Source organism: Anabrus simplex, chromosome 8, assembly GCF_040414725.1.
Source record: "Anabrus simplex isolate iqAnaSimp1 chromosome 8, ASM4041472v1, whole genome shotgun sequence".
Lineage (NCBI taxonomy): Eukaryota > Metazoa > Arthropoda > Insecta > Orthoptera > Tettigoniidae > Anabrus > Anabrus simplex.
This window is the reverse complement of record NC_090272.1, coordinates 11,455,147-11,480,153: the sequence shown is the minus strand read 5'-3', so window position 1 is coordinate 11,480,153 and position 25,007 is coordinate 11,455,147. Positions and strand designations below refer to the sequence as shown.

At 37.3% G+C, this 25,007-nt stretch overlaps 1 protein-coding gene across 5 annotated transcripts in view; it reads right to left on the bottom strand.

Moving 5' to 3' along the window:
* Nucleotides 1-25,007, bottom strand: part of Noc2 (Nucleolar complex protein 2) — a 219,037-nt gene that overhangs the window by 18,387 nt on the left and 175,643 nt on the right. For all 5 annotated transcript variants that reach the window (XM_067152694.2, XM_068229011.1, XM_068229010.1 and 2 more), the window contains 3 exons: nucleotides 13,100-13,315; nucleotides 7,920-8,177; nucleotides 7,679-7,800 (listed from right to left, as the gene is read on the bottom strand). In XM_067152694.2, coding sequence (XP_067008795.2) covers nucleotides 7,679-7,800; nucleotides 7,920-8,177; nucleotides 13,100-13,315 — 596 coding nt within the window. The remainder of the gene's footprint in view (nucleotides 1-7,678; nucleotides 7,801-7,919; nucleotides 8,178-13,099; nucleotides 13,316-25,007) is intronic.

Below are 25,007 nucleotides of genomic sequence, written 5' to 3'. Positions count from 1 at the left end.
TCTAAAGTAACTACAAAGTATTTTGAAACTGGATCCAATCATTTTTACTTCATGTATGTGCTGGCCTACAGCAGAAAACTTGTTATACTTTACGGCATTAACATGTTCTGTATATCTGATTTTGAAGTTACATCCTGTTTGACTCAGATACGTGCTGCCACAATCATTACTTTGAAACCTATATACATCCGATTTGGAATAAGGATTGAATCTATTGATTGAGGTTGAATTATGCGATACTTCAGTGTTACTATTATCGGTACAAAATGAAACCTTGACATTATGCTTTTTGAAAATATTTATTTTTATATCCTTATTAAAAGTAAATGTTGCAAAAGCCTTTTGACTAGGTTTATCTTCAAGCTTTAGATATTAAACGGATGATATTCAACTCCTTGCTCAAATTAGCCTTTGTCATGGGGATCCTAAAAGCTCGTCCTACCAGGCTATTGTATGTGGGTCAAACAGGATGCAACTTCAAAATCAGATATACAGAACATGTTAATGCCGTAAAGTATAACAAGTTTTCCGCTGTAGGCCAGCACATACATGAATTCAAACATGCATTCACATTAGATAAGCTGACTCACACTAACATCTTTGTAGTGAATGTGCCCCACAGGCATGATTTGATTAGAGACTTGTGTCAACATTGAAGTGGACAAAGTTAATACATTTTTTTTGCTAGGGGCTTTACGTCGCACCGACACAGATAGGTCTTATGGCGACGATAGGATAGGAAAGGCCTAGGAGTTGGAAGGAAGCGGCCGTGGCCTTAATTAAGGTACAGCCCCAGCATTTGCCTGGTGTGAAAGTTAATACAGATATTGTTAAAATTTGTAAACATTTTCGTAATACACAGGTAATTGATAGCATGGCCTTCATCTAAACAGTTCAGGTAAACGAAAGATAGCAAATATTGTTCTAGATTTTATTAATCTTAAGATATGTACTGTAAAAAAGGCAACTCCCTTGAGTTATAACACTGACCAGGAAAACTAGTAGAAAGAGCCAGCTGTACTTCAAGCTGGCTCAGTCAACTAGAAAATGAAACTCAGGAAAGTAAGGAATTTCAAGTTACCCAATTGCAACAGTCAAGTTTTAGGGAGGAACGGGGTCTGAGATTGCTCTTGGTAAACTGTCAGGGTGTAGTAAATAAACAATTAAAATTCGGTACATAGATAGAATCTTATGAGACTGATGTGGTGATAGGAGTGGAATCGTGGTTGAGAGAAGGGGTAGGTAATAGAGAAGTATTTCCAGAAGGGTACACAGTCTATTGTAGAGACGGAGGAGATAAAAAGGGAGGGGGGGTGTTTATTCTGGTGAAGGAAACTTATTGTTCACATGAATGGTTTACCGATGAAAGGGATAAAATTAGTTTGTAATAATATGAAGGAGGTGGGAATTATAGGAACATACAGGCCTGGAAGAGAGGAAAGAGACATGGAAATATTTGAGAAAATAATAGATTATACTCATAAAAACAATAATAATGATATGGTAATAATTGGGGGAGATCTAAACTTGCCTGAAGTTGAATGGAATGGAGCTGCAAGTGAAGCCCATGAACAGAAACTGGCAAATAAGTTAATTTGGGAGGGAGGATTTACACAAGTAGTACAAGAACCGACTCGTCTCAATAATTTACTAGATGTATTCTTGGTTAAACCATGGGAAATTGTTGATAAAATTGAGGTAATTGAAGGAATAGGTGACCATAAGGCTGTAATAATGGATGTAGGACTGGTACCAAAAAGGCTTAATAAGAAGGTCACACAAGACAAGAAACTGTACAGAAAAACTAAAGTTGATGAATTTGGGACTTACCTTAAATCACAATTCAGTTGTTGGATAAGTGAAGGGAGTAATGTGGATACACTTTGGGCTAAATTTAAAGGAATCATTTGGGAAGGAGAGAAGAGATTTGTACCTGTTAAGAAGGGTAAAATGACCCAGACCCTGTTTATTATACAAGGGAGATAAGAAAATTAAAAAGAAAATGTAGAATAGTAAACAGGAAAATCAAAGAGGGTAGGGAGAGTAGAGAAACTAGAAAACAGCTAATGAGGAAACTGAATAGAGTGAAAAAGGAAGCAAAAGAGAATTATATGAATGACATACTTCAAGAGGGTAATGACCACAAAGGGAAATGAAAAAAAGCTGTATTCATATATCAGGAATCAAAAAGGAAAAGGAATCCAAATTCCTACAATGGTGGGAGAAGAGAGTGAACTCTATTTAACAGATACTGAGAAAGCAAACCTATTTAGTAGGGAATTCAGAGATTCAGTAGATGATTGTCAGGAGTTGGAAACCGAAACAGAAGATACAGAGGGAGAAACACAGAGGGAAACAAGAAGCTTCTCATTCACAAATGAAGATATTTTCAGAGAAATCCAACTGCTTCAGCAAAGAAAAGCAGCAGGAAGTGATCAAATTACTGGGGAGGTGTTAAAGGCAATGGGGTGGTACATAGTGCCTTATTTAAAATTTCTCTTTAACTATGTCATAAATAATAGTGTAATACCAATGGAATGGAAGGAATCTATAATACCAATGTATAAAGGAAAGGGTGATAAAAGGAAACCAGAGAACTACAACCAATCAGCCTGACCAGTATAGTTTGCAAAATACTGGAGAGTTTAATAGCAAAGTACATCAGAGGGATATGTGATGATAAAAATTGGTTCATGAGGAGCCAGTATGGATTTAGAAAGAAATTTTCTTGTGAGGCACAACTGGTGGGATTTCAGCAGGACATATCAGATCAATTGGATTCAGGAGACCAGTTAGATTGCATAGCCATAGATCTTTCCAAAGCCTTTGATAGAGTGGAACATGGAATATTATTAAAGAAATTGGAGGGAATAGGATTCGATGTAAGGGTTACACGCTGGATAAAAGCATTTCTAAACTCAAGGGTTCAGAAAGTCAAAGTAGGAAGTAATGTATCACAGGAAGAGAAAGTTTGGAAGGGAATTGCACAGGGTAGTATAATCGGTCCGTTACTTTTCTTAATATATGTACACAATTTAGGGAATAATATAACATCAAAAATAAGATTGTATGCAGATGACATAATTGTTTATAGGGAAATAGATAACATTGAGGGTTGTTTAGAATTTCAAAGGGACCTTGAGAGTATCCAACAATGGGTTGAAGAGAATAATATGAAGGTTAATGGAAGCAAATCAACTGTTATAACATTTACAAACAGGTGTGAGATTTGAAAGTAATTTGCACTGGAAGGGTCATGTTGATGACATTGTTGGGAAAGCATACAGATCATTACATGTCATAATGAGGCTACTTAAAGGATGCAACAAAGAATTAAAAGAAACAAGTTACTTAAGTATGGTTCGTCCATTATTGGAATATGCAAACAGTGTTTGGGATGCTCACCAAGAATACCTAATAAAAGAAATAGATAGTGTTCAGAGGTAAGCAGCAAGATTTGTAACAGGGGATTTCAGGAGAAAGAGTAGTGTATCAGAAATGTTAAAGGAACTTGGGTGGGAAACTAAGTAAGAGAAGAGAGAAAACTAGACATAGGATTATATAGAGCCTTTACAGGAGAAGCAGCATGGGGAGATATCCTTGAGAGGCTTCAGTTGGAAAACAATTATATCGGCAGGACTGGCCACAAATATAAAATTAGAAGGAATTTTAGCAGAAGCGATTGGGGTAAATTTTCATTCATTGGTAAGGGTGTGAAGGAATGGAACAGTTTACCAGGGGTAGTGTTTGATCCTTTTCCAAAATCTGTACAGATATTCAAGAAGAGAATAAACAGCAACAGAGAAAATAAATGAAATATTAGAGGGCATTCGACCAGTGCAAGTTAATGTAAATAAAAATGTGTGTAAATAAATTAATTCCATCCCCTGGTCTAAGGAGTTTGGACAGCCAAAGTAGAGACTGCCTGTAGGGGTGAAGTACAGTGGGGACTTCGAGGGCCCTGGGACCGCTACGGTAGCTGTGAAGGCCCTCCAGGAACTCTGAAAAGTGGTGGCAAAAGGGGCTCTGGTTAAGATGCAGCAGGTTGTTATGCTACTCAGGTAAAAAAAAAAAAAAGAAAAGTAAATAAATGCAATGTAAATTTTAATCTTAAACCAGTTGTATTGTATCATTTGAAGTAATTCCACATACTGTATATGAGTTGACTATGTTTGTAAGTATAGGAGATATTATATGTAGAATTTTGTAAATAATATAAATTTAGTAAGGGTGAGCTGTGTGTTTAATAGAAAAAAATTGTTAGTGTAAATTATCTAATATTGTATTATAGGAAAATTTTCTTCTTGTTAATTTAATATTTAGTGCTTGACAATAATGTATTTTAGTGTACCATTTGCCACCGAAGTAGACACCTCATTTGCAAATAAAGAGATTTTAGGTAAGGGAAGTTTGCCAGATGTTACAGAATGTTGCTATATACACTTGGATCAATACTTCAATCCAAACCTTAACTTAAATGAGATTTTTGAAAAATCAAAGGTTCTATTTGATTTTCTTATTGCATTTTTTAAAAACGTACAAGTTCCAGTCAATAGTTAGGTTTTTTTGTGCTATGCGTAATAGTTTTGCTCGTCATTCCTTTCCTCCACTATGGCCCCCAGATCCCCTTCACGCTGATGCTCCTCAGTCTCTCCTCTCACTTACCCCTATTCCTCCTCTCCTGTCCCAACCCACCGTGAGCACTTGAACTCAATCATATCACTGCTCATGGTGCTTCATTACGCTTAGCTCAGTCAACGACCTTATAAACATTTACGGTATTGGATACGATCTTATATCTTGTCTTCCCTCTGTGACGTTATAACTATTACATGTCTTTTAATTCAGAGGTTCCCCATTTGAACTGGGAAGCCTAGTTCTTGTTAATAGCTTAAGGACTCCATGTACGTTCCCATCTCATCAGGCTCGCTTCACTGAACAATACTGTCAAAAAGGACACTGCATAACTTCATGGAATCTGCTTTTATGATTGCACTATATGCAGAATTACGAAGTGTATTTAATTAAACACAAAGAGTTTTATGAACGGAACTATTTTAATAACTTTGTGTGTGAATTGTGATTTGAATTCACCTTAAAATTACAATAATTTTATTGAACCTGATCACGTATGGTTTTAGTAATTTGGTACAAAAGACCCACAAGTCTTAGACTTGTTGAGAAAGGAAGGACAAACACTGTATCTTTCTAAATGTATAATCATTTTAATTGTAATATTATAAGATTTTAATTTGTGATAATGATAATGTTGATAATATTTATAAGATTGCCAGTTTTCCAATGCCTTTGTTCAGCTGATGATAACTCAGTACAGCGTCAAAACTAGTTCAGAATAAACATAATATGTTGTAATTACATCTACACAACAAAGTAGGGTTTTTTTTGATTCCCAAGCTATTACTTAAAAGTGTTGTGGGTTTCTCAAAGTATGTTAAATTATTAACGACTGAAATAGGATCATACAATCTATTCCTATTAAGGTTATGCAGTTTATTTTTCCTTTTATGAGTTAATTTAAATTAATCTTGGTGATGTAATGGTCTGAATCAACATTGACATCACGCAGAATTTCTTTATGAAATTTAAGATTCATGGCCACAGGATCTATTTGGGATTCACCCAATTTAACATTTGGACTTTTCTAAGTCATTCATTTATGCGGTCTTCTTTTAAACCTTGTTGTTTCTAAAGTTAGTCCATGGTAAATACAAAATTCAATTAACCATTCGCCATTCTGGTTTCTTGTCCCACCACAACACGAAATTTTCTCTCACATCCAATCTTTTAATTAAAATCTCCAAGAAGAATTTTAATGTTAGTATCAGGTATATTTATTACAAATTGGTCAAGTTCATCCCAAAATTGATCTGTTCACTCTTTGTCAGTTCTGTTCTTTTCATTTGTTGGAGCATGAACATTTATCAATATATAGATCTTGTTGATATTTGGCCTCTCTGAGCATTCAAGAAATAGACAACTACAGGATAAAGTTTAACTGCATAATCCATACTACCATCAAAGCCAAAGAAAAAGGCGTTATTTGCAACAGTTCACCTATTCCCTTTCTTGCCTCAGATGCTGTGTATTGAACTAAAGCAGGGGTTTTAGTCCTTGTACAAACATATTTTTTAGATATTTTAGAGTCGGGGAACATTGATCTAAATAAATTTCCAGTGTTGTCTGAAACTAATAACAGAATATTATGCTCCAAAAAAAATTATGTGAACAGCAATTCGGCATTTGTCACCACAGTTTCATAACTTTTTACGAAGAACAATGAAACAGACTGGTTTCGTTATTTTGATTCACCGTATGTGTGATGTTTCTTGGATTCTATATGTCTTTTGCGATCATCTCGTCCACCGTGAGCCACAGAGAAATCACACGAACACACACTGCAGAATACGTGGTTTTCACTAACACATAAAGCAAGTAGGCATGGCCATTCCTTTGTGTAACCATCTCGAAATTTCTGTAACACTGCTGTCTTCATAGAAGAAGATGCAATTTGACAATTGCTCCACTTCAGTTTACAAAGCCATCACTTCTTTTCGAATCAACCACTAGGATAATTAGATCTGAAACATGCTAAATATAACACTCACGCCTATACATACAACAAAGAGTGAGCTGAATGCGCACACTGGAGAACAGCAGAGCAAGGAGTAGAGCCTACTTGACGCCCGACTTGATGCGTCATTCTAGCTAAGAAAGCAGCGTATATCTATGTAGCTGGCCATGATTTCACCATACTCACAGGAAACAAAAGGAAGTAACAACCAAATAACTGCCAAATATGTTTGGGGGGGGTTGACCAGTAATGTTCTAAGGGATTGAATATTTTTTACCTCTTTCCTTTTTTTCGTAGAAATTAATTTTTGATGATAGCCAAGCAGGCATCAATTGTTGGTAAAGAGGCAAAGTGCATAGTGCATTGGCACTGCCGGTGGCTCCAAGTAGCCTACGCAGTGACCTACACGGGATGCACCGGGCAGCGTCTTGGTAGGTGTGCTAGGTACCAACTGATGAGCCCAACCTAGCACATGAGGGTGAAACGCTGGCAACCAGGAATGAGTTAGCTGGAAAATTTATCATGTCCAATAATGGACCATTTATATTGGTATTAGAAATTAATTTTTATCGTGATAATGTTACTCTTCCGTAATAATTTCCCCTTCGACCATAATTCCATAATCGCGAAGTGAAATCCGCAATCATTATGGACAATCCGTAATAGTTGGCACCTCTGGGAAATGCAATCTTCGTTTTACGTCCCACTAACTTCTTTAATGGCTTTGAGGGACTTTTACGCACTATCGAGAAGCATAAAAATGCATTTTGTAATCTTACGAATGTCCCACTGTTATTTAATGTCAACAATGTACAATATCCTTTGCTGCAAATTTGAAGAGGTCATTACACACTAGTATAAAATACCCTATAAAGAAAAGACAAATTATAAAAGAATGGTATATGATATGAAAACATGGATTTTTGTCTTGAAATCAGTGTATCAGACTTGGTAAAGAACACGTAGCAACAGGGACACCCCAGAATGATGTAACGTAGTGGTATTACGACTGTTAGACTGCAAGGAAATTTTGCTCTTAACATTATTCTCTGACTTTACTGATCCACGCTGGAGAATACAACTCACCCAAACATGTTGTTATCTTCATCCGAATCATCAGATGGAAAGAGCTCGACTGGTCCTTCAGATTTGGAAACAGAAACTTTCTTTTCACGTTTCTTCAGAACGGGGAGATTAAAGTCACCAAGCTAAAAAATAAATACAGTAGTTTCACTAAAACAAATATATACAGAATTCTTAAGAAACAACATACCGTAGTTGGTGACACATTTGTCCACAATAATATTTAAAAAAAACTTTTACAAACCTTTTCATTTTCCGTAATTTTCTTGGCTTGCTGTTGTGTGTGTAATTTGTTCCAACTTTCATAGAATTTCATCAAAGGAGTTCCTTTCAATTTTAGATTTGTCTCCCAAGCATCAATTGCTTTCTGGTCATTCAAGGCGAATGAGACTTGGCTCCGTTCTTTCAGTACTGCTTGAGCATTTTCCTCTATCTTATCCACAACTTGTCGCATTTTCTTGCAGTAATTGCTTACTTTGCACTTTTTGATGAATGCTTTCAACTGAAAGAAAAAATACAGGAAGAACTATAAATAAAGCTGGAATTCAAGAGGACAAATTTGTTTATTGGAAGAAGAATTAGGGATAACAATACCGAATCTAAGACTTTTTTCTCTCAGAATCTCATGTGAAAAGTCAAGGGTTGTCTTGCATTCACGACCTAACAGTAATAAACACCACTGGCAACTACCACGGTAACCACGCTGCTTCTTTTCACCCCTGCACGCGAGACACAAACTCGTTGACAAACAATGTCCGCCTCTTTATTACATATTGCTAACTGCGGCAAGCGTGTAATGTCACTAGATCATGGGAAATAGTGAAGAGAGAATGTCATTCTAATAGCCTCTACAAAAACGTTTCTCAAATCCACAGAATGGCATCAAATCACGTGAGCCTTCAAATTCTTAGAAAGGCCACGGCTACTCAGTGGCAGAGTTATAACGCATCTACTGTACCTGACGCTTAGTAAAATGAAGTTTTATAGACGAGGAATATTTTCGTAATGGATCATCGTATTATAAAGATACGTGGAACAGGTGCTGCTGGCAAATTTTCAATGGGTTCTCGATGATATTATGGTGACAATTTTAAGTTAATGGTTATTAAACACGCGGAAATGAAGAATAATTGTGCACCCACAAGAAAATACGGCATAGGTGTAACTAAAGCCAATATTCGGCGTTAGCGTGAAGACAAAGATAGCTTAGTACTGTACAAAAAAAAAAAATGCATTCAGTGGCCTGCAATAAGGAAGCCTTAAAGAAGTTGAAGAGGAAATTGTGAGGTATGTCTGCGAAAAATACAAGGGTGGAATGGCCATACAATGAGACGCTCCTGCTTCTCTGACTGTATTTATCTTCAATTTCACATAAGTTTAATTACTGTTACAAAATCTTTGCTTTCACTCTGTACTGGCAATCTTACACTTAATAGTTTATCATTCTGTCACAAAAAGGCAATAGTGTCCCCTCTCGTACCTTTGGCTTTTCTACCTTCTTGATTTTAAGTCTCTTAATGATTTTTTTCTTTTAAATTCAGAGTAAAGCAAAACTGGAGTCCAGAAACATAATGCAGACCTTCTGATTATAATATTTATAATAGATTCAAATGATGTTATGCAGGAGGTTCTTTATCTTAACTTGGTAAGTTTGTGACTCTATGTCCGTGCCTTATCGGCCGCACTTTGGTTGCTGTGTGCTTTGAATGTTATGGCCATATTATTCCACCTTTGCTTGGGTTTTAGCCTATTTTTGATGTCTCGCCCCATTATATGTGTGTTTCTTACTTTAATTCCCACCTTATTTGTATGTATCACGATACGGTCTATTCCAATATTGTTGGTGTGATTGACAACTCCATTTATACGTGCCTGGAATTTTGGATCTCTTGTCGGGGATTTCATCGATGTCTTATGCTTGGCCCATCTTAAGGTCTTTAAGTCTGCTTTGTAAATGCTTACGTGGCATTTATCATCAAAGCTATTTTCTTGAGACGCTGTGGTGGTTATGTAGGTCATGGTTTTGTACATATCTAGTCTGGTAATTTGGGCCAATCTACGGTATTATCCCTGGTATTATTATACTGAGTTTTGAATTTTTGTGTATTTCTACATGGCACTCTGAATCTGTAAGATGCCCGATTTTATGTGTTTGTTGTGCGGTTGAGTGGAGGATTTATATCACCTTCAGTTTTTATTTTACACTGGATTAATGTTTTATTTTACTGACCCACCCTTACATCCCATTTGTGTCTTGCCTTTGTGCCCTAGCAGTAACCTTATCCTTTTATTTCTGGACTCTTTTGGAATAGTCATTTTAATTTTCTGGCGAATCCTTACCTTTTTCCTTTCATTTGATACCCATCCACATGTGACGCAGTTCTGCCCTTTTTTATTTCCTTCTTTGTCTTAAGACATTATTGAGGAGCTCCTTTTTTTCTCCGGGGTCTGGATCTTCTCTGTGGTGAATTATATATTATTTTGGAATAATATCGAAACATATCATCTCTGAGGTAAATGGGATGTTATGCGAACAGTTTTCTCCTGATGAAAGAATGAGTGGGGACCCTAGCCCATATCTGGTACTGAAGTACGCAAATTGTATTATCCCAAGAAAGTTGCTAAGAAGGGGATATGTTGACAACCTACAACCTTCACACACAATCATTAATGAGTACTCTCCAAAAGAATTTACGATGTGTGTATTTTTTTCTTGTTATGAATTTATTTATTTATTTATTTATTTATTTATTTATTTATTTACTAGCAGTTATCCGTGGCTTCGCTCACATGGATGTCATAATTTGATAAAAGTAATCGTTTCTCGGTATTTTAAGACACCATCTGTCCCTAAAGTATAAAAATTCACCAAAAAATTGAGTTTCATTTACCCCAGAAATTCTTTGTAAACCACGTTTTTAGTATTGCCTTTTGGGGGTAAGATGACCATGTGACATAGAACTGTTACATGTGAGAAACAGTCTTCTCAAAAAAACATGTTTCTTTATTTTTATATATTGTTAAAGCAGATTTCAAATACCAGTTTTCACCTCTGTAACATCTTCAGTTTTTGAGATATAAGTATCCTCATACAAGGTACTCAATCCCTTTTTCATCTTTTTCTACCCCCACCACCTTAAGAGGGCTTAAAAAAAAAAGAAGGTGTTTCTTTAATTTTAAAGGAGATTCAAATACCAATTTTTACGCCTGTAAACTTTAAAGCATTTCAGATATAGATATACTCATTTAAACAATTCACACCCCTTTTCACCCCCTTAGCGGCGGAATATCCAAAAACCCTCCCTTAGTGAGCACCTACACTGTAATATACAGTAAATATATTCCCAAAATTCAATTTCTTTATGTCCAGTAGTTTTGGCTCGGCGATGATGAATCAGTCAGTCAGGACAAGTTATTTTATATAAGCTATATAGATTTATTTATCTTTCATTAGAACCTTTGATTTTTAATAAACTTATGTTTAAGTCTTATCTCTTTCTTTCCTTTACCAGTAGTAAAGTTGGTTTAGGACAGAAGGAGTCCACCTTCGAACATTTTCTTGTTTGCTGCGATCGACGATTTATCAGACCCGAATACTTTTCCCAACATATTGCCCCTCTGCGTACTAGAATTTGCTATCTTATAATTTATCGCCTTATACTATCGCGATCACTTCATTTGCGTTTTTCTCCATGCTATCTCTCCTGTTTGGTAATGTGGTGTTTGGAGTAACCAAAGTGGAGGGGAGGGGGGCGGTGACAACTACGGCGCAATAAATCGTTTGTTGACCTTCAGTTGCACCTGACGCTGAATAAAAGTAACAGTTTTATAGACAGCAGGAATATTTTCCTGATGGATCATCGTATTGTAAAGACTCGTGGAACAGGTTATTGCTGGCAAATTTTCAACAGGTTCTCTTTGGTATTATGATGCCAATTTTAAGTTAATGGTTATTAAAACCATGGAAATAAAGAATAATTGTGCAGCCACATAAAAATACAGCATAACTAAAGCCAATCTGCACTGGTGTGAAGACAAAGATTCTAAAAATGCGTACTGTACAAGAAAGGCATTCATATGATTTAACAAAGCACTTTTTAAGCCTGATTTAATTTTTTTGAAGGAAAAAGTGGGCATGGTATTGGATTTGGAGAAATGTGGTAATTTACCAAGGGAGATCTTTGATAAATTTCAGACTTCTATGAAATGCTTTCAATAAAGACTAGATAAAGAACTGATAGGGAATCAGCCACCTGGACGACATGATGATGTGATCGGGGCCTGGACCCACTGACAAACCACAATACAAAGTACCAATTTGTACAATAATTTCTTACAAATGTAATTTAAGGGCATTTCTCCGGCTCCATGGCTAAATGGTTAGCGTACTGGCCTTTGGTCACAGAGGTCCCGGCAGGGCCAGGAATTTTAACCATCACTGGTTAATTTTGCTGGCACGTAGGCTGGGTGTATGTGTCGTCTTCATCATCACTTCATCTTCATCATGATATGCAGGTCACCTACGGGCGTTAAATCAAAAGACCTGCACCTGGCGAGCCGAACATGTCCTCGGACATTCCTGGCACTAAAAGCCATAGGACATTTCCTTAAGGACATCTGTTGTTTTTCTTTTCTTTTCAAGAATACAATTTACCATATTTACTTGTGCATATCTCTGATCCTCTCCTTACTGAAGTATGGTGCCTGTTGGCAGTGATCTGAGCTACAGGTGCACTTTCAGCTTATTAGCTCATGTTTAGTAAGTCTACATGTTCAGTACAGTCTTTAATATCTCTCTTTCCAGTCATCCTCACAATGATTCTCCAAACTTCTCTCTCTTGTGTACGAGTACACCTCAGACCAGTTGATCCAACCATTGTGAAGGTCTCTGTTCTCTCGGTCGCTTCTGGTTCATTCATACAGCACATAAAAAACCAAAATATTTCAGGTATCTTCTATTAATTCTAGAGGAAAGTCTATTTCTGATTTGTAGTTGTTCTAAGATTGATGCACTGGTATAAGGTTCTGTGCAAGATATTCTTAGTAATCTTCCATAAACCTACATTTCCAAGGAGTTGTGTTTCTTCTCGTCACAAAATTTGATCGTCCATGCCAAGGTTGCAATTGGAATAATTAGGCTCTACATCACCTGAATTAACAAACTTGAAATTTAAAAGGAACAGTTTAGTTTTTAGACCATAAAATCTACTTAAGAATCTCTAAGTGGCTACCTTCAGATGTGAAGATCAGTCGCAACTGAGTAGCAAAGCCAACAGTGCACGTGAAGTAGTAAGAGAGGAAATTGAACAAATCAAATGTAGCTGCCTAATACCAAAAAGAACATTACAAATCCCAAAGTGACCATTAAAACATTTTTAAAAATCAACGAAGAAAGAAAGAATTAATTGTAAAAGTAATACTAACCTGTATCTTGGTGAAAACTACAGAATCAGGAAAGTCAATTCTGTACGACTCATTGGTCAGGTGCTCCAAAAGCTGTTGGTATATCCTGTCTATAACAGCATCCTTGAAACCATTTTCTTGCAACTGTGTCTTGGATAGTCTTAGGGCAAAAGTGAAATCAATGGGCTTCATCGATACTTTTGAATGAGGTTTGTTGAAGTCATACGTATTCAACACCTGCAATTGAAATAATATAATTAATGAGCTGTAGCATATCTCATTATTGGAGATGTTATATAATCTGCAGTTCTGCGGAATGATCTTTCTACAACCACAAACAAGTAACAAATCAAGTCATGTGTGTATAGATACATAAAGACAATGTAGAAAGAGGGACAAACAGAATGTGGAGATGGGGACAAGTGTATAAACACTAAAGGAGCAGGACAGTATCCAGAACTTCATACTGTAGGATATTTACGAAAAAAAGATGATCTTAGGGTGATTATTAACTGTATAATTGTTGTTAAAACTAGTCACCATTTCATAAAAAACACATTACACAATATTGACATTGTCTGCAAAACAGATGGACTTACCGAGTACGAGTGCGTGGATAGAGAACACAAAAGAAAGACATGGGTTTAAAATTTTCGGCTGCAGCCTTTGTCAATGGAGAATAGAATAACAATATTAGTGGTTATTGTTGACAAGTAGACGCTGTTGTGAGGCAAAGAGAGTGAGGAGACAGACAGTCACGAGAATGGAAAACAGGAGCAGTTATTGAATGTTAAGGCCAAGTGCTTCCCTAGACCTGAGCACCAGCTGATGTTCAACTTCAGAGGGTGGGAAGTTTGAGGGTAAGTATTTAAGGACTTATCATACGGGGTTTGATGGTGCCAGGTGTGAATGGGGAGAGGGTGATCCATGTTAGGGGTTTTGCATATTCATTTGGCTAAAGTGGTGATAGTTAAGCCAGTGTAGAAAGCTGAGCGTGTTGGATGAAGTGCAGTCATGGTGACCTTGTATGGGGTAATATTTGTTGGTGATGTAACTGGTGAAAATGGTGCTACAGTAGGTATACGTAAACATTGCAGCTGTGTTCATCAGCGGAAAGAGAAGGTTTGGTGTTCTTCACAATGAGTGAGAATGTTTTCCAGGATAGTTGGGTGCTTGAAGAGTAAAGATGAGAGAAGATAGAATGCTTGTTTTAAAATGTGATTGTTTTTGGGTGGACCAGAATGGATAAGATGTGGTTATGAAGGGCCTCGAGTTGGGTCGCTTAGGGAGTCTGGGGACAGAGTTCTTGGCAGCCAACCAACCCTAGTGGTCTTCCTCAGGTTGTCATTGTAGGAGGCAAGGGTTCCTGGAATTGAAAAAATCTGCTTGCTTCAGATGACAAGGCTGAATGGATGGCTTTGTGTGATATGGGTTAAAGCTGTTGTGAAGATACCGCTGATGGTTTCTGGGTTTGACGTGTACAGAGGTGTTGATTCTGCCACCAGCTTTCAACAGTAGGCCTATTTCCTCCACAACAGTTTTTACCCATATCACATAAAAAGACAGAAACAACTTCAGAAAGGCCTTGACTGCTAGGGGTTAGGCCACCCAACTGGTTGATCGCCAAGCCCAACAACACCGTAGACTCCCTTAGCTACCTAACCTAGGACCCTTCATAACCATGTATCATCCTGGTCTACACAAAATCAATCACACGAGCATCCAAACTTTTCTCATCCTCACCCTAAAACTGTGATTTTCTTCCAAAAAGCCTCATAGTAACATTCAGAAATATTTTCACTCACTATGAACCAATCCATGCCCTTGCTGACAGGACCTAGTGTTTACAGTGCACTATGTCTTCTGGTATAGGCTAGAGCAATTTTGTTACTTTTATAGATCTGTCTCAGTCTCATCCTTGGCTTTGACAATATGAAAGTGACTGAGGTATGAGCGATGCTAGTAATGCCAATCCTTATGCAGCCAGTCCCTGCTATGTATGGTGTGAAAATGTTGCTCATAGGGTCGGTTGGAGTATGCATTTCAGTGGGCTTGGCAGACTGATATGTAATAACAACTCTGGCTCGGCGAAGAAAGCAACGGGAAAGTACCTCACTCCTCATTTCCCTAGTACGCCTCTTCAGTGATGCCTAGGCCATCTATGACAGCTGATGGCAGAGCTGTTGAGGATCCTGACGGACTGAACATACATACATGAACCATCGCCACGTTTGTTCACTACTGTAATGGATGAAATAATGAAAAGAGTTAAAAGACTCCACAACTCTTGAGTTTAACACACTGAATGCCAAGGCCTGGATCGTAAAACTTCCCCCAGGGCCAAATGTATTTTTTAAGTGATTTGTGAATGGTATACCCAATTCCGTTACAGGTACGGTCAAACCAAGCACACCAAAAAGTAACCCGTGGGCCACACTTTAAGGCTACCATTTGATTTTACCGTAATGTCGTTTGTATGTGAATGACGAAGCCTGAAACAACTCATCTGCACGTCATTCATATACGGATGACGCTGCAGTAACGGAAAGTTAAGTATCATTTATATATGAATGACGTGGCATTCAATGTGTTAAAGCTCTTGCCTTTGCAGATGATGTGATATGGGGTGATAATGAATTGAATTGAATTGAATTTATTGATCATGATTTACATGCCACTGAGACTGAAAAGTCCCTTTATGCAGCGTCTTCTTATAATACAATGCAGATTTATGAAAACAGTAACTACATTTTTATAATATTAAAGTATTAAACTAAACAAGAAACTTAAAAAAAAATGAAAATACAGATACCAAAACCAGTAAGGTTAAGACATACATTAAATAATAAGTAAGAAAGTAAATCATTAAGCCCTTCTGTTATTTTGGACTACATGGGTTTAAAGAATATAAAGCTAAAGCAGAGAAACAATTTTCTTCGAAATATACATATTCCTGATTGTTCGACACAAGAATGCCTGATCTCAGCCTCTTGCGTACTCCTCCAGAAAGATAGATGTTAAGAACTGCTTTAGTTGGGTACAGTTAGTGTTACTTGCGAAACGGTGAAGATTAAAGACGTTAAAGATACGTGATGCAGTGCAAACAAAGGATTTGTTAAATTTAGTGGTACGATGAAGGGGAATTTGAAGGGTGGTTTTTGTAAACCTATTATCTCTGTTATGTACCGACTCCATAGGTTTAAATGCATTATAAAGGTAGGATGGTGTCTTCAGTTTGAGAATTTTCTGCGTAGCAACAGCTACTGAGATATCCCGACGTTCATGGAGTTTCAACCATTGTAGCTGTATGTAATAGGGTGTTATGTGTTCATCACGCCTTGCATTTGTAACGTAACGAACACATGCGTTTTGTACCCTCTGTAGTTTTATGTTCAAAGTTTCAGATAAGTCGTTGTATACGACTGAACCATAGTCAATTATTGGAAATATAAGACTTTGAACAAGTAGTTTTCGCATGAAAGGTGGTGTACATGACACGTTACGTTTCAAAATATGCATGGATGACACAACTTTTCGGATTACATTTGACGTATGATCAGACCAGGATAAGGTTCTGTCGAAAATTAGACCTAGATTGTTAACTGTGTCACTATAATGAATATCTGTCTCTAGAATTTTTATTGCTGGGAGGGATTTGTGGTCAACAGTTTTCAGGAGTTTTGTGTAACCTATGCAAATAAGCTGGGTCTTAGCCACATTTAATTGGAGGTTATGATATGCGCTCCATTCAATCAATCGAGAGATGTCATGGTTAAAATGCGTTATAGAAGAAGATGCGTTAGTGGGACAAAAGTGGAAGTAAGCTTGTAAGTCATCCGCATACATGTGAAAGCTACTGCTTTTAAAGACTTCAGATATGTCATTAATATAAATAGAAAAACATAAAGGACCGAGGACTGATCCTTGTGGTACGCCACAGTTTACTGATTCCCAGCTAGAGAATCGATCGTCAACGAACGTGACTCTTTGTGATCTATTTGACAGATATGATTCAAACCACGACAGAGCACTCTGGGAGAAGCCAATTGACTTCAGCTTAGCAAGAAACAACTCATGATTAACAGAGTCAAATGCCTTAGAGAAATCAAAGAGACATAAGATAGTAAGCTGCCTCTTATCGGTGGCCGCGCGTATATCATCTGTAACCTTCAGAAGAGCAGTAGTAGTACTATGGCCCTTCTTGAAGCCAGATTGGTAGGGATTTAGAATGTTGTATTTAGACAAATATTCACATATCTGCTCATGAACAATTTTTTCTAGTGCCTTACTAAGTGCACAGAGGATGTTGATAGGCCTAAAATCACTACAGACTGTTGGTATTTTCTTTTTGGGCACAGGACGTACATTGGCACGCTTCCACTCTGAGGGATAAACTCCATTCTGTAGAGAGAAGTTAAATAAGTGCACAAGGGCAGGAAGAAATATGTCCATGCAGGTAGAAATCATGGATATTGGAATATTATCTGGACCTTTAGCTTTAGTTCGTATTGATCTGACTGCTTTTTCTACCTGTGAAGGGTGTACGTACATGAAATAGAATTTATCTCTGTTACTTGGAGTGAGATGTCTATAATGTTTGGCAGTCTCTGATACTTTCGGAGAGTTGGAGTTAGAGACTGATGTCATATAATATTCACTTAATTCAGATGGAGTAACAGGCATCTGGCTATCTAGAGAGTGACTGACTCCAATACCAAGAGATTTTGCAGCACGCCAAGAAGCTGAGGTGCTCTTACAATTACGGAAGATGTTGTACGTATACTTCACTCTAGTGTTCCTAATTACTTGTTTTGTCTCGTTACGCAAGATCCTGAATTGCTCGTAATCATCTGGAAGTTTAGTTTTAATAAATTTCTTCCTAGCTCTGTCCCGTTTGCTTATCAATTCCTTAATACGCTTATTGAACCATGGTGATGACCGGTGTTTTACGAGAATTCTTTTTTGTGGCGCATGCTTGTCATAGAGTAAAAGTACAAAGCTGTTGAAGAGAGATACTTTTTGATCTACGTCATTAGACTGAAAAAACATATACCAGGGTAGTAATTCAGCGTCAGCACGAAAATTGTTCACGTCAAATTTACTGAAGTCTCGAACAAGAATAGTTTTAGGAATTTGTTTTGGCGTGGATAAAGTGAATACAGCATAGAGCAAGTCATGACCAGGCGGAAGTATAAGAGAGGTGAATGACTCAAATGTTATATTCACGCAATTTGGTCTCAAAATAAGCAGGCCTGTTAGTCGACAGGACATTTGTACTAATATCTCTATAGATGAATCAAAGTTGGAACTAGTACCTCAGTTCCCCTATCTTGGTAGAGTGCAGAATGGAGCACATTTTTATCATCATGTGAGAAATCTTCTTTGGGATATGCAAGTTCCATTGAGGGCAGTTACCACATACAGTTTAGAAACTTGCATCGCAAACTACAAGCAGTGGAAATGAAGTTCTTATGAACTATGATTCAGAAAACAAGGAGGGAAACGACAAGATACGCCATCTTGTCCATGTGAAACAACCCCTTAGTGAGATCCGTGTTGAAGCCAGTCATGTCAAAATAATGGACCCACAAGAACAGCTAGAGTGTGGTTTGATAAGGAACTCCAGATGTCGGCCAAGGAAGAGAGGGATGGATCAGATTACGAAGGATCTAGCAGGGTGAGGTCTGGATTTGCAGCCGGTTTTGGAAGAAGACACCTATTTGGACAGAAATAAACGGAGAGCACTCACGAAACTGGGACATGTTCAAGATGATGAAGATGAGCCAACCAACCGCCACAGACTTCTGGCTCTCCCCTGTGAACACAGCCGCTGTAAGATCTGCACCACAAATCTTATCCAATATAAGGTCGTCATGACAGCACTTCATTCAACATCATTTACCAGCTTCAATGCAGACTCTGCCCAACTTTCCGCATTGGCTTAACTACCAACACAATAGCCACAAAAATACGTGGCCACTGCAGTACCAGTGGGATCCCCTGCCTGTCGTAAGAGGCGACTAAAAGGAGCCCCAGGGACTCTCAACTTGGGAGCGTGGGGCCCTTTAGCTGAGCCCTGACACTGGTTCCATTTACTTGTGCCAGACTCCTCAATTTCATCTGTCCTATCCAACTTTCCTTGGTGAACTCGTGTTCTTTTCCGACCCCGACGGTATTAGGTGGAGAGACCTAGCAAGTCCTTCATGGCCCTCGTCTTTCTTTGGTCGATATCTTCATTTTTCTAAGTGTCGGAACACTTCCATTTTTTTCTCTCTGATTAGTGTTATATAGAGGATGGTTGCCTAGTTGTACTTCCTCTTAAAACAATAATCATCACCACCAGTGGGATCTGGCTGGCCATTTTTGTTCGTACTTAAAAATCTCTTCATTATGTACCGAGCACGATGTAATATGCTGAAAGTTTATTTCGAGTACAATACGATCGTGAAAATTCTGTATTCATAAAAATAGGAAGCATTTACTGTGAAATGAAGTTCAGATATGGAGAAAGTTATCTGTGTGCGTCTCGTTGAGTGGCTTACAAGACTCGCTTCATTTACGTAAATTTCAGGGATCAAATTAAGGCACAATGGGTCGTCTTCTTATTTTATGAATAGGTCACATGAATCAACATATTATTTTTGGCGTTCCTTATTGTTTCTGTTTCGCCGACCACGTAGGTTCCTGTTCTTCCTCAAACCCTGTAGATTTGATGATTCTAGTTCAATAAGACACTTTGGTCTAGTAGCCCTGTTGTCGCAGTCGCATTGTATCTGTGATATATTTCACAATTAGGTTTAGGTTAATGAATTCCATTTTTAACCCTTGGCCCAAAGATTTTTTTCATACTTTTTCCTTAATCTGCAAATCTTTTTTGTTGCGGAATGAGCGTTTATGAAGCAGAGTGCCTCTGATTTAAACACTGTAATGTAATGTTGAATCTTACTGTTTCCACGAGAAGGCAACGGGAAACCACTCAATTAAAGATTCTAAGAATATCCCAAGTAGAATGCAACCATGGAAGCTGACATTAATGAGGAAACGTTAACTACTGATTGTAAATTTTGGAACCCAAGATCTGGCAGGAGAGGTAAGAGGACTCATTAGCAAGCATGAAGAATGAAACTTGGAATGTATGAATGCTATTGAAGGTGGGAAAACTGGATGAAATGAAAGACCAGATACAGATACAGACACAGGACAATTCATCACCAAACTTTATTGTTGCAGGTTGTATGTGATTTACTGGTGTGCCCAATCCTGAGAAAAGATTACATCACTGAGTCTCTGTAATTCCTGGAACAAACTGTATGAAGAGATGGTGAAACAAATTCCAGGATGTGAGAATGTTAACCAGTGTGAGGTGAACAAGTGGTTACAAATTAGATGATGTTGAAGTTGATCTAACAGACCAAGAAATAGTGGATTCCATGTTACTGCCAAGAGTTGAAGCAGACGACTCCGAACTTAACAAAAGCAATTCTGAAAATCGAGTTAGAGCAGATGATGGATTTAATGCATTGGAGGTAAGATTGATTTCAAATTTTTATTAAATTACAGTACCACACGTTTTAATTACAGTACTGAAATAAAATTACTGTACACAGTATTCAGTTCAAAAGCAATTGTTTCATTATTTCCGATCGCTTTGCACTTTGAACAAAGCAATGAATCTACACCAGCTGAAGTATTGTTGATTAAACGGTGGCGCGACAGCACTGGATCAAGAAAATTCAGAAGAAAATCACCGATTTTATACAATGAGTGACATTATGTAAATATACAGTATGCACCTTTGCTTAACAGAGTCTATGAATTTTTATTTTGACATTTAACTTCCGAAAATATTTACTATGTGTCATCCGAAAAAACGTGTCAACTGAAGTGGCTCTGCCCCCTTTATTTAGGATAAATGGGGTTCTATTGTTCATGATTTTCCATAAAAGTCAGGAAAAAGACCAAACTCATACAAAAACACATAAAAATCGGTATGAAACAGCAATCGGTTTGTTTAAACATTTTCGCGGATGTTTTCCCAAGCAGCGGCTTACTTGTTACCATGTATTTTCTAATTCCAATAGGCTGAACACGCATATTCAGCTTCATTCTTAAAACTTGTAATAGCATCACTCCAGAGGCTTGTGGCAAACATTTCCATTTTCTTATGTCCAACGGCGTCACCTAACCTAGGTTTACGGCGCACATATTATGAAGGAGCAAAAATCGAATCAGCTTCCCACTTCAAGTACCTCGGAAGCACAATCTCGAAAGACAACACTGTTAGGCAGGAAATACTCAGCAGGACACAGAAAGCATCAAACTTCTACAGTTAAGTCAGAAATCTTCTTTGGGACTGCAAAATACAACAGAAAGCAAAAAAATCATGTACCACACTTACTTCGTACCAATCCTCATGTACGGTTTAGAGACATGTACCCTACTAAACAAAGACTTCAGTAGAATCCAAGCAACTGAAATGAGATTCATTAGAACCATGAACCAAACAACCAGAAAGGACAAGATCAGAAATGAAGTAAATAGGAAAGTAGCTGGTATTGAGGTTCCTATTATCAGTGTCATACAGAAACGCAGACTTCAGTGGTATGGGCACATAATGAGAATGAACAGACCTGCCAGAGAATATTTCGACCTTAATCTTGTAGGAAGAAGACCACAGGGAAGACCAAGAAAATGTTGGATAGAGACTGTAAGATCAGATGTGGAGGATAGAGTATACAAATGGGAGGATGTACTGGATCAGAAGAAATATGAAGACAGAAGGAGATGGCGAGCGCTTGTACACCACACCTGGGAAACTGGAGTTGGGAAATGATGATGATGATATTATGAAAACGTATTTCAAGCTCCATGTAGAATAATGATAACATTTTCACCATGAATTTACATGGGAACAACCCTTAACAAGACATGAAAGTATATAACCTAACCTCTGAAATTAGTTATGCACATCGCTGTGTGAGAAGGAGAAGTATATCATTCTTATTTTATTTCAGTACAGTGTATTAAAATTAAGCTTTATATCTAAGGAGTTAACAACTGCTGTCATTGCACTTATTGCGAAAACATGTAATTCCGATGTTTGTTTACATCCGTTGAAGTTATGAGCTGTGAGCAGTCTCGCTCAAGATCGACTCGCTCGCGTGTAGCGAGGAATCGATATGGAAGATGATCAATCGCATTCAATACAAACGGTAGAGTCGAGTGTATGAATATTGATAACGGATAAAGACTAACACGACCGAATTTGCCCGTAATAACGGATGAATCAGTGAAAGGGTTCTCATTGTAACCAAAGGATATTGCACAGATTAACAAAGGAATTTCTAAAGGTTATAACAACATTGACATTAAAACGGGGGTTCTCTTCTACTACCGCAGCCGCGGTCGGATGTATATCTGAGTCTGAAATCTCACTTTAGCCCTAAGTGCCCACGCTATAAATTCCTCTTCTGCCCTGAATCGTCTTTAGCAAGCATATGACGTCTTTTTCATAGCTTCTTAATGTCCCATAAACAAAACTAATAGAAATTAATATTTGAGAATTTTAACATTTCCTTAATGTGGGTTTTACCCAATTGTGAATTACGTTACATCGAATACAAAATTGCATTGCTCTTATGGAATAATTTTCGAGACTGGAAATTTCTTCCGTTAAATGTGGGTTTACGCCAAATCAAGGTCATTATATTTATGAATAATTAAAATATTTTCCCCTGAAAATCAAGATCAATTATGCAAGGATTGTCGTCTGAGTTGTACAAGTCTGTCACATTCGTCTGTACACCAAACATGGTTTCTTGTTTTATTTAGTTGGTCAATATTTAAAACAGTGACTTTATTTTTGTGTGCTCATGTATTTTCTTTGCAATGGATGTATATGAAGATAAAGCTGGAATTCAAGAGGACAAACTCGAGCAAATATTGATTCATTATTTTCACCATGTTGGTTATTCCCGTCCGTATTGACTTGCATTCAAATTTCTATAAAATACAAGGTGGGAAAGTATTTTATAGAAATTCAAATATTAATTTACAAGTTGAGGTATAAAGGACTGGGATAATATATCAAGGGAAATGTTTGCTGAATTTTCAACTTATTTAAATCTAAGAATTTCATTTTTTGTCCATATTGAACTGAGAATGTAAGATAGGTAACTTAAAGGGTCCACCTTTTCAATACAAATAAATGTTACAAGTTTATTTACAACATATTTTTACTTGGAACTAGTTTCGACGCTGTTTAGCGTCATCTTCAGCCAAAATGTGAGAAACAGGCATAGGCGTATACTTGCAGACATGTACATTACACAAAATGTTACATCATTGTGATTAAATAAGAGTAAAAGAGTCATAAAATAGTGAATTACAAAGTCAGAAATTGCCTGGCGACAAAATGGTCCATGAAGGGTGAATTAAAACTGTATAAACATGAGTTAGGACTAAAAAACACAATCATCTAAAAATCATATAAACCACAACAAAATCACGCGGAAGTTCGAGATGAATTTGGCACTGGAGATTCAAATTTTTCAGACACTCTTCTATTGAATGTTACCTGCCGCGAGTGTAGTACAAAACACAAGTTCGGATTCAACAAACACAATCGTCTCAAAAATGCAAATAACCTTTTTTAAAAATTTTGGGTTGAGATGAACTTGGCAATTAGGGATTCAAATTTGTAGTCACTTATTCACTGAGCGTCAATTCAAAACCAGCCGCGAAGGGTGAAATAAAGTTGTACAAGTACGAGTTTGGACTTGATAAACGCAATTTTTTGAAATACATGTAACACGTTTGACTGTAAGTTCGAGAAGAACTTGGCACTTAAAGATTTGTGTTTAATTATTCATTGAATGTCACTGGTGCGAGTGCAGTTCAAATACGAGTTAGGACTTAACAGAATCAATCTTCTCAAAATTGCACATGACATTTGAACCTTTGGTTTGAGATGAACTTGGCAGTTGAAGGTTCAAATTTGTGGATATTCATTAAATGTCACTACAAAACAGTCCATGAAGGGTGAAATAAAATTATAACAAACACGAGCTAAGATTCAATAAACACTAATTTCTAAATACATATTTAAAAAATTCAAATTTTGCATAATTTCAATATGAACTTGGCAGTTAAAGAATCAAAATTTGTAGACACTTTTTCATTAAATGTCACATAGGCCGAGCGTAGTATAAACATAAGTTAGGCCTCAACATACACAAACTTTTACAAATGCATATAACATACCAAAATCCAAGTACAAGATGAACTTGGCAGTTAAAAATTCACAAATGTAGTGATTTTTCATTAAATGTCACTTGTTGAGGGTGTAGTAAACATATTCATTTGACCAGAATACAAACTTCGAATTATGTAAAACTTTCTTCTGAGAGCTTAGAAGTTGACTGTGCTATTATCTGTGGTCTATTGTTGCAATGTAACGTGTAGGGTGGAGACAGTTTCTATGACGTTCACAGTTAATTGAGGGACCTGAGGCGGTAAAGCTATGGCGCGAGATGAAGTGGAACTGAGCACGGTGGATAGTTTAGGTCGGGGGAACAGCCATTTTGTTGGGGTGCAAGGGGAGAGGGAAGGAGGAGGAGTGGTAGGGGAAGTGTGAGGAGTGGAAGGAGGGGGAATTAGGGAGGGTGATGCGGTGGAAATGCATGGCGTGACAAAGTATTATGCATAATGTGAAAGACAGATCTGTTATTCGGAATATTAATATTTTTGAAAAATTCAATGAGAAAGTCGAACAGGATCTTTGGTTTCTCGGAGATATCATTTAAGTTTAGGTTTGGATTGAAATATTGATCTAAATGAATATAGCAGTTTTCAGTGACGTCTAGTAAAGAACCTTTGTTTAGAACTTCTAATACCTCAAGATCTTGATCTATTTCAGTAAAGTTGTGCT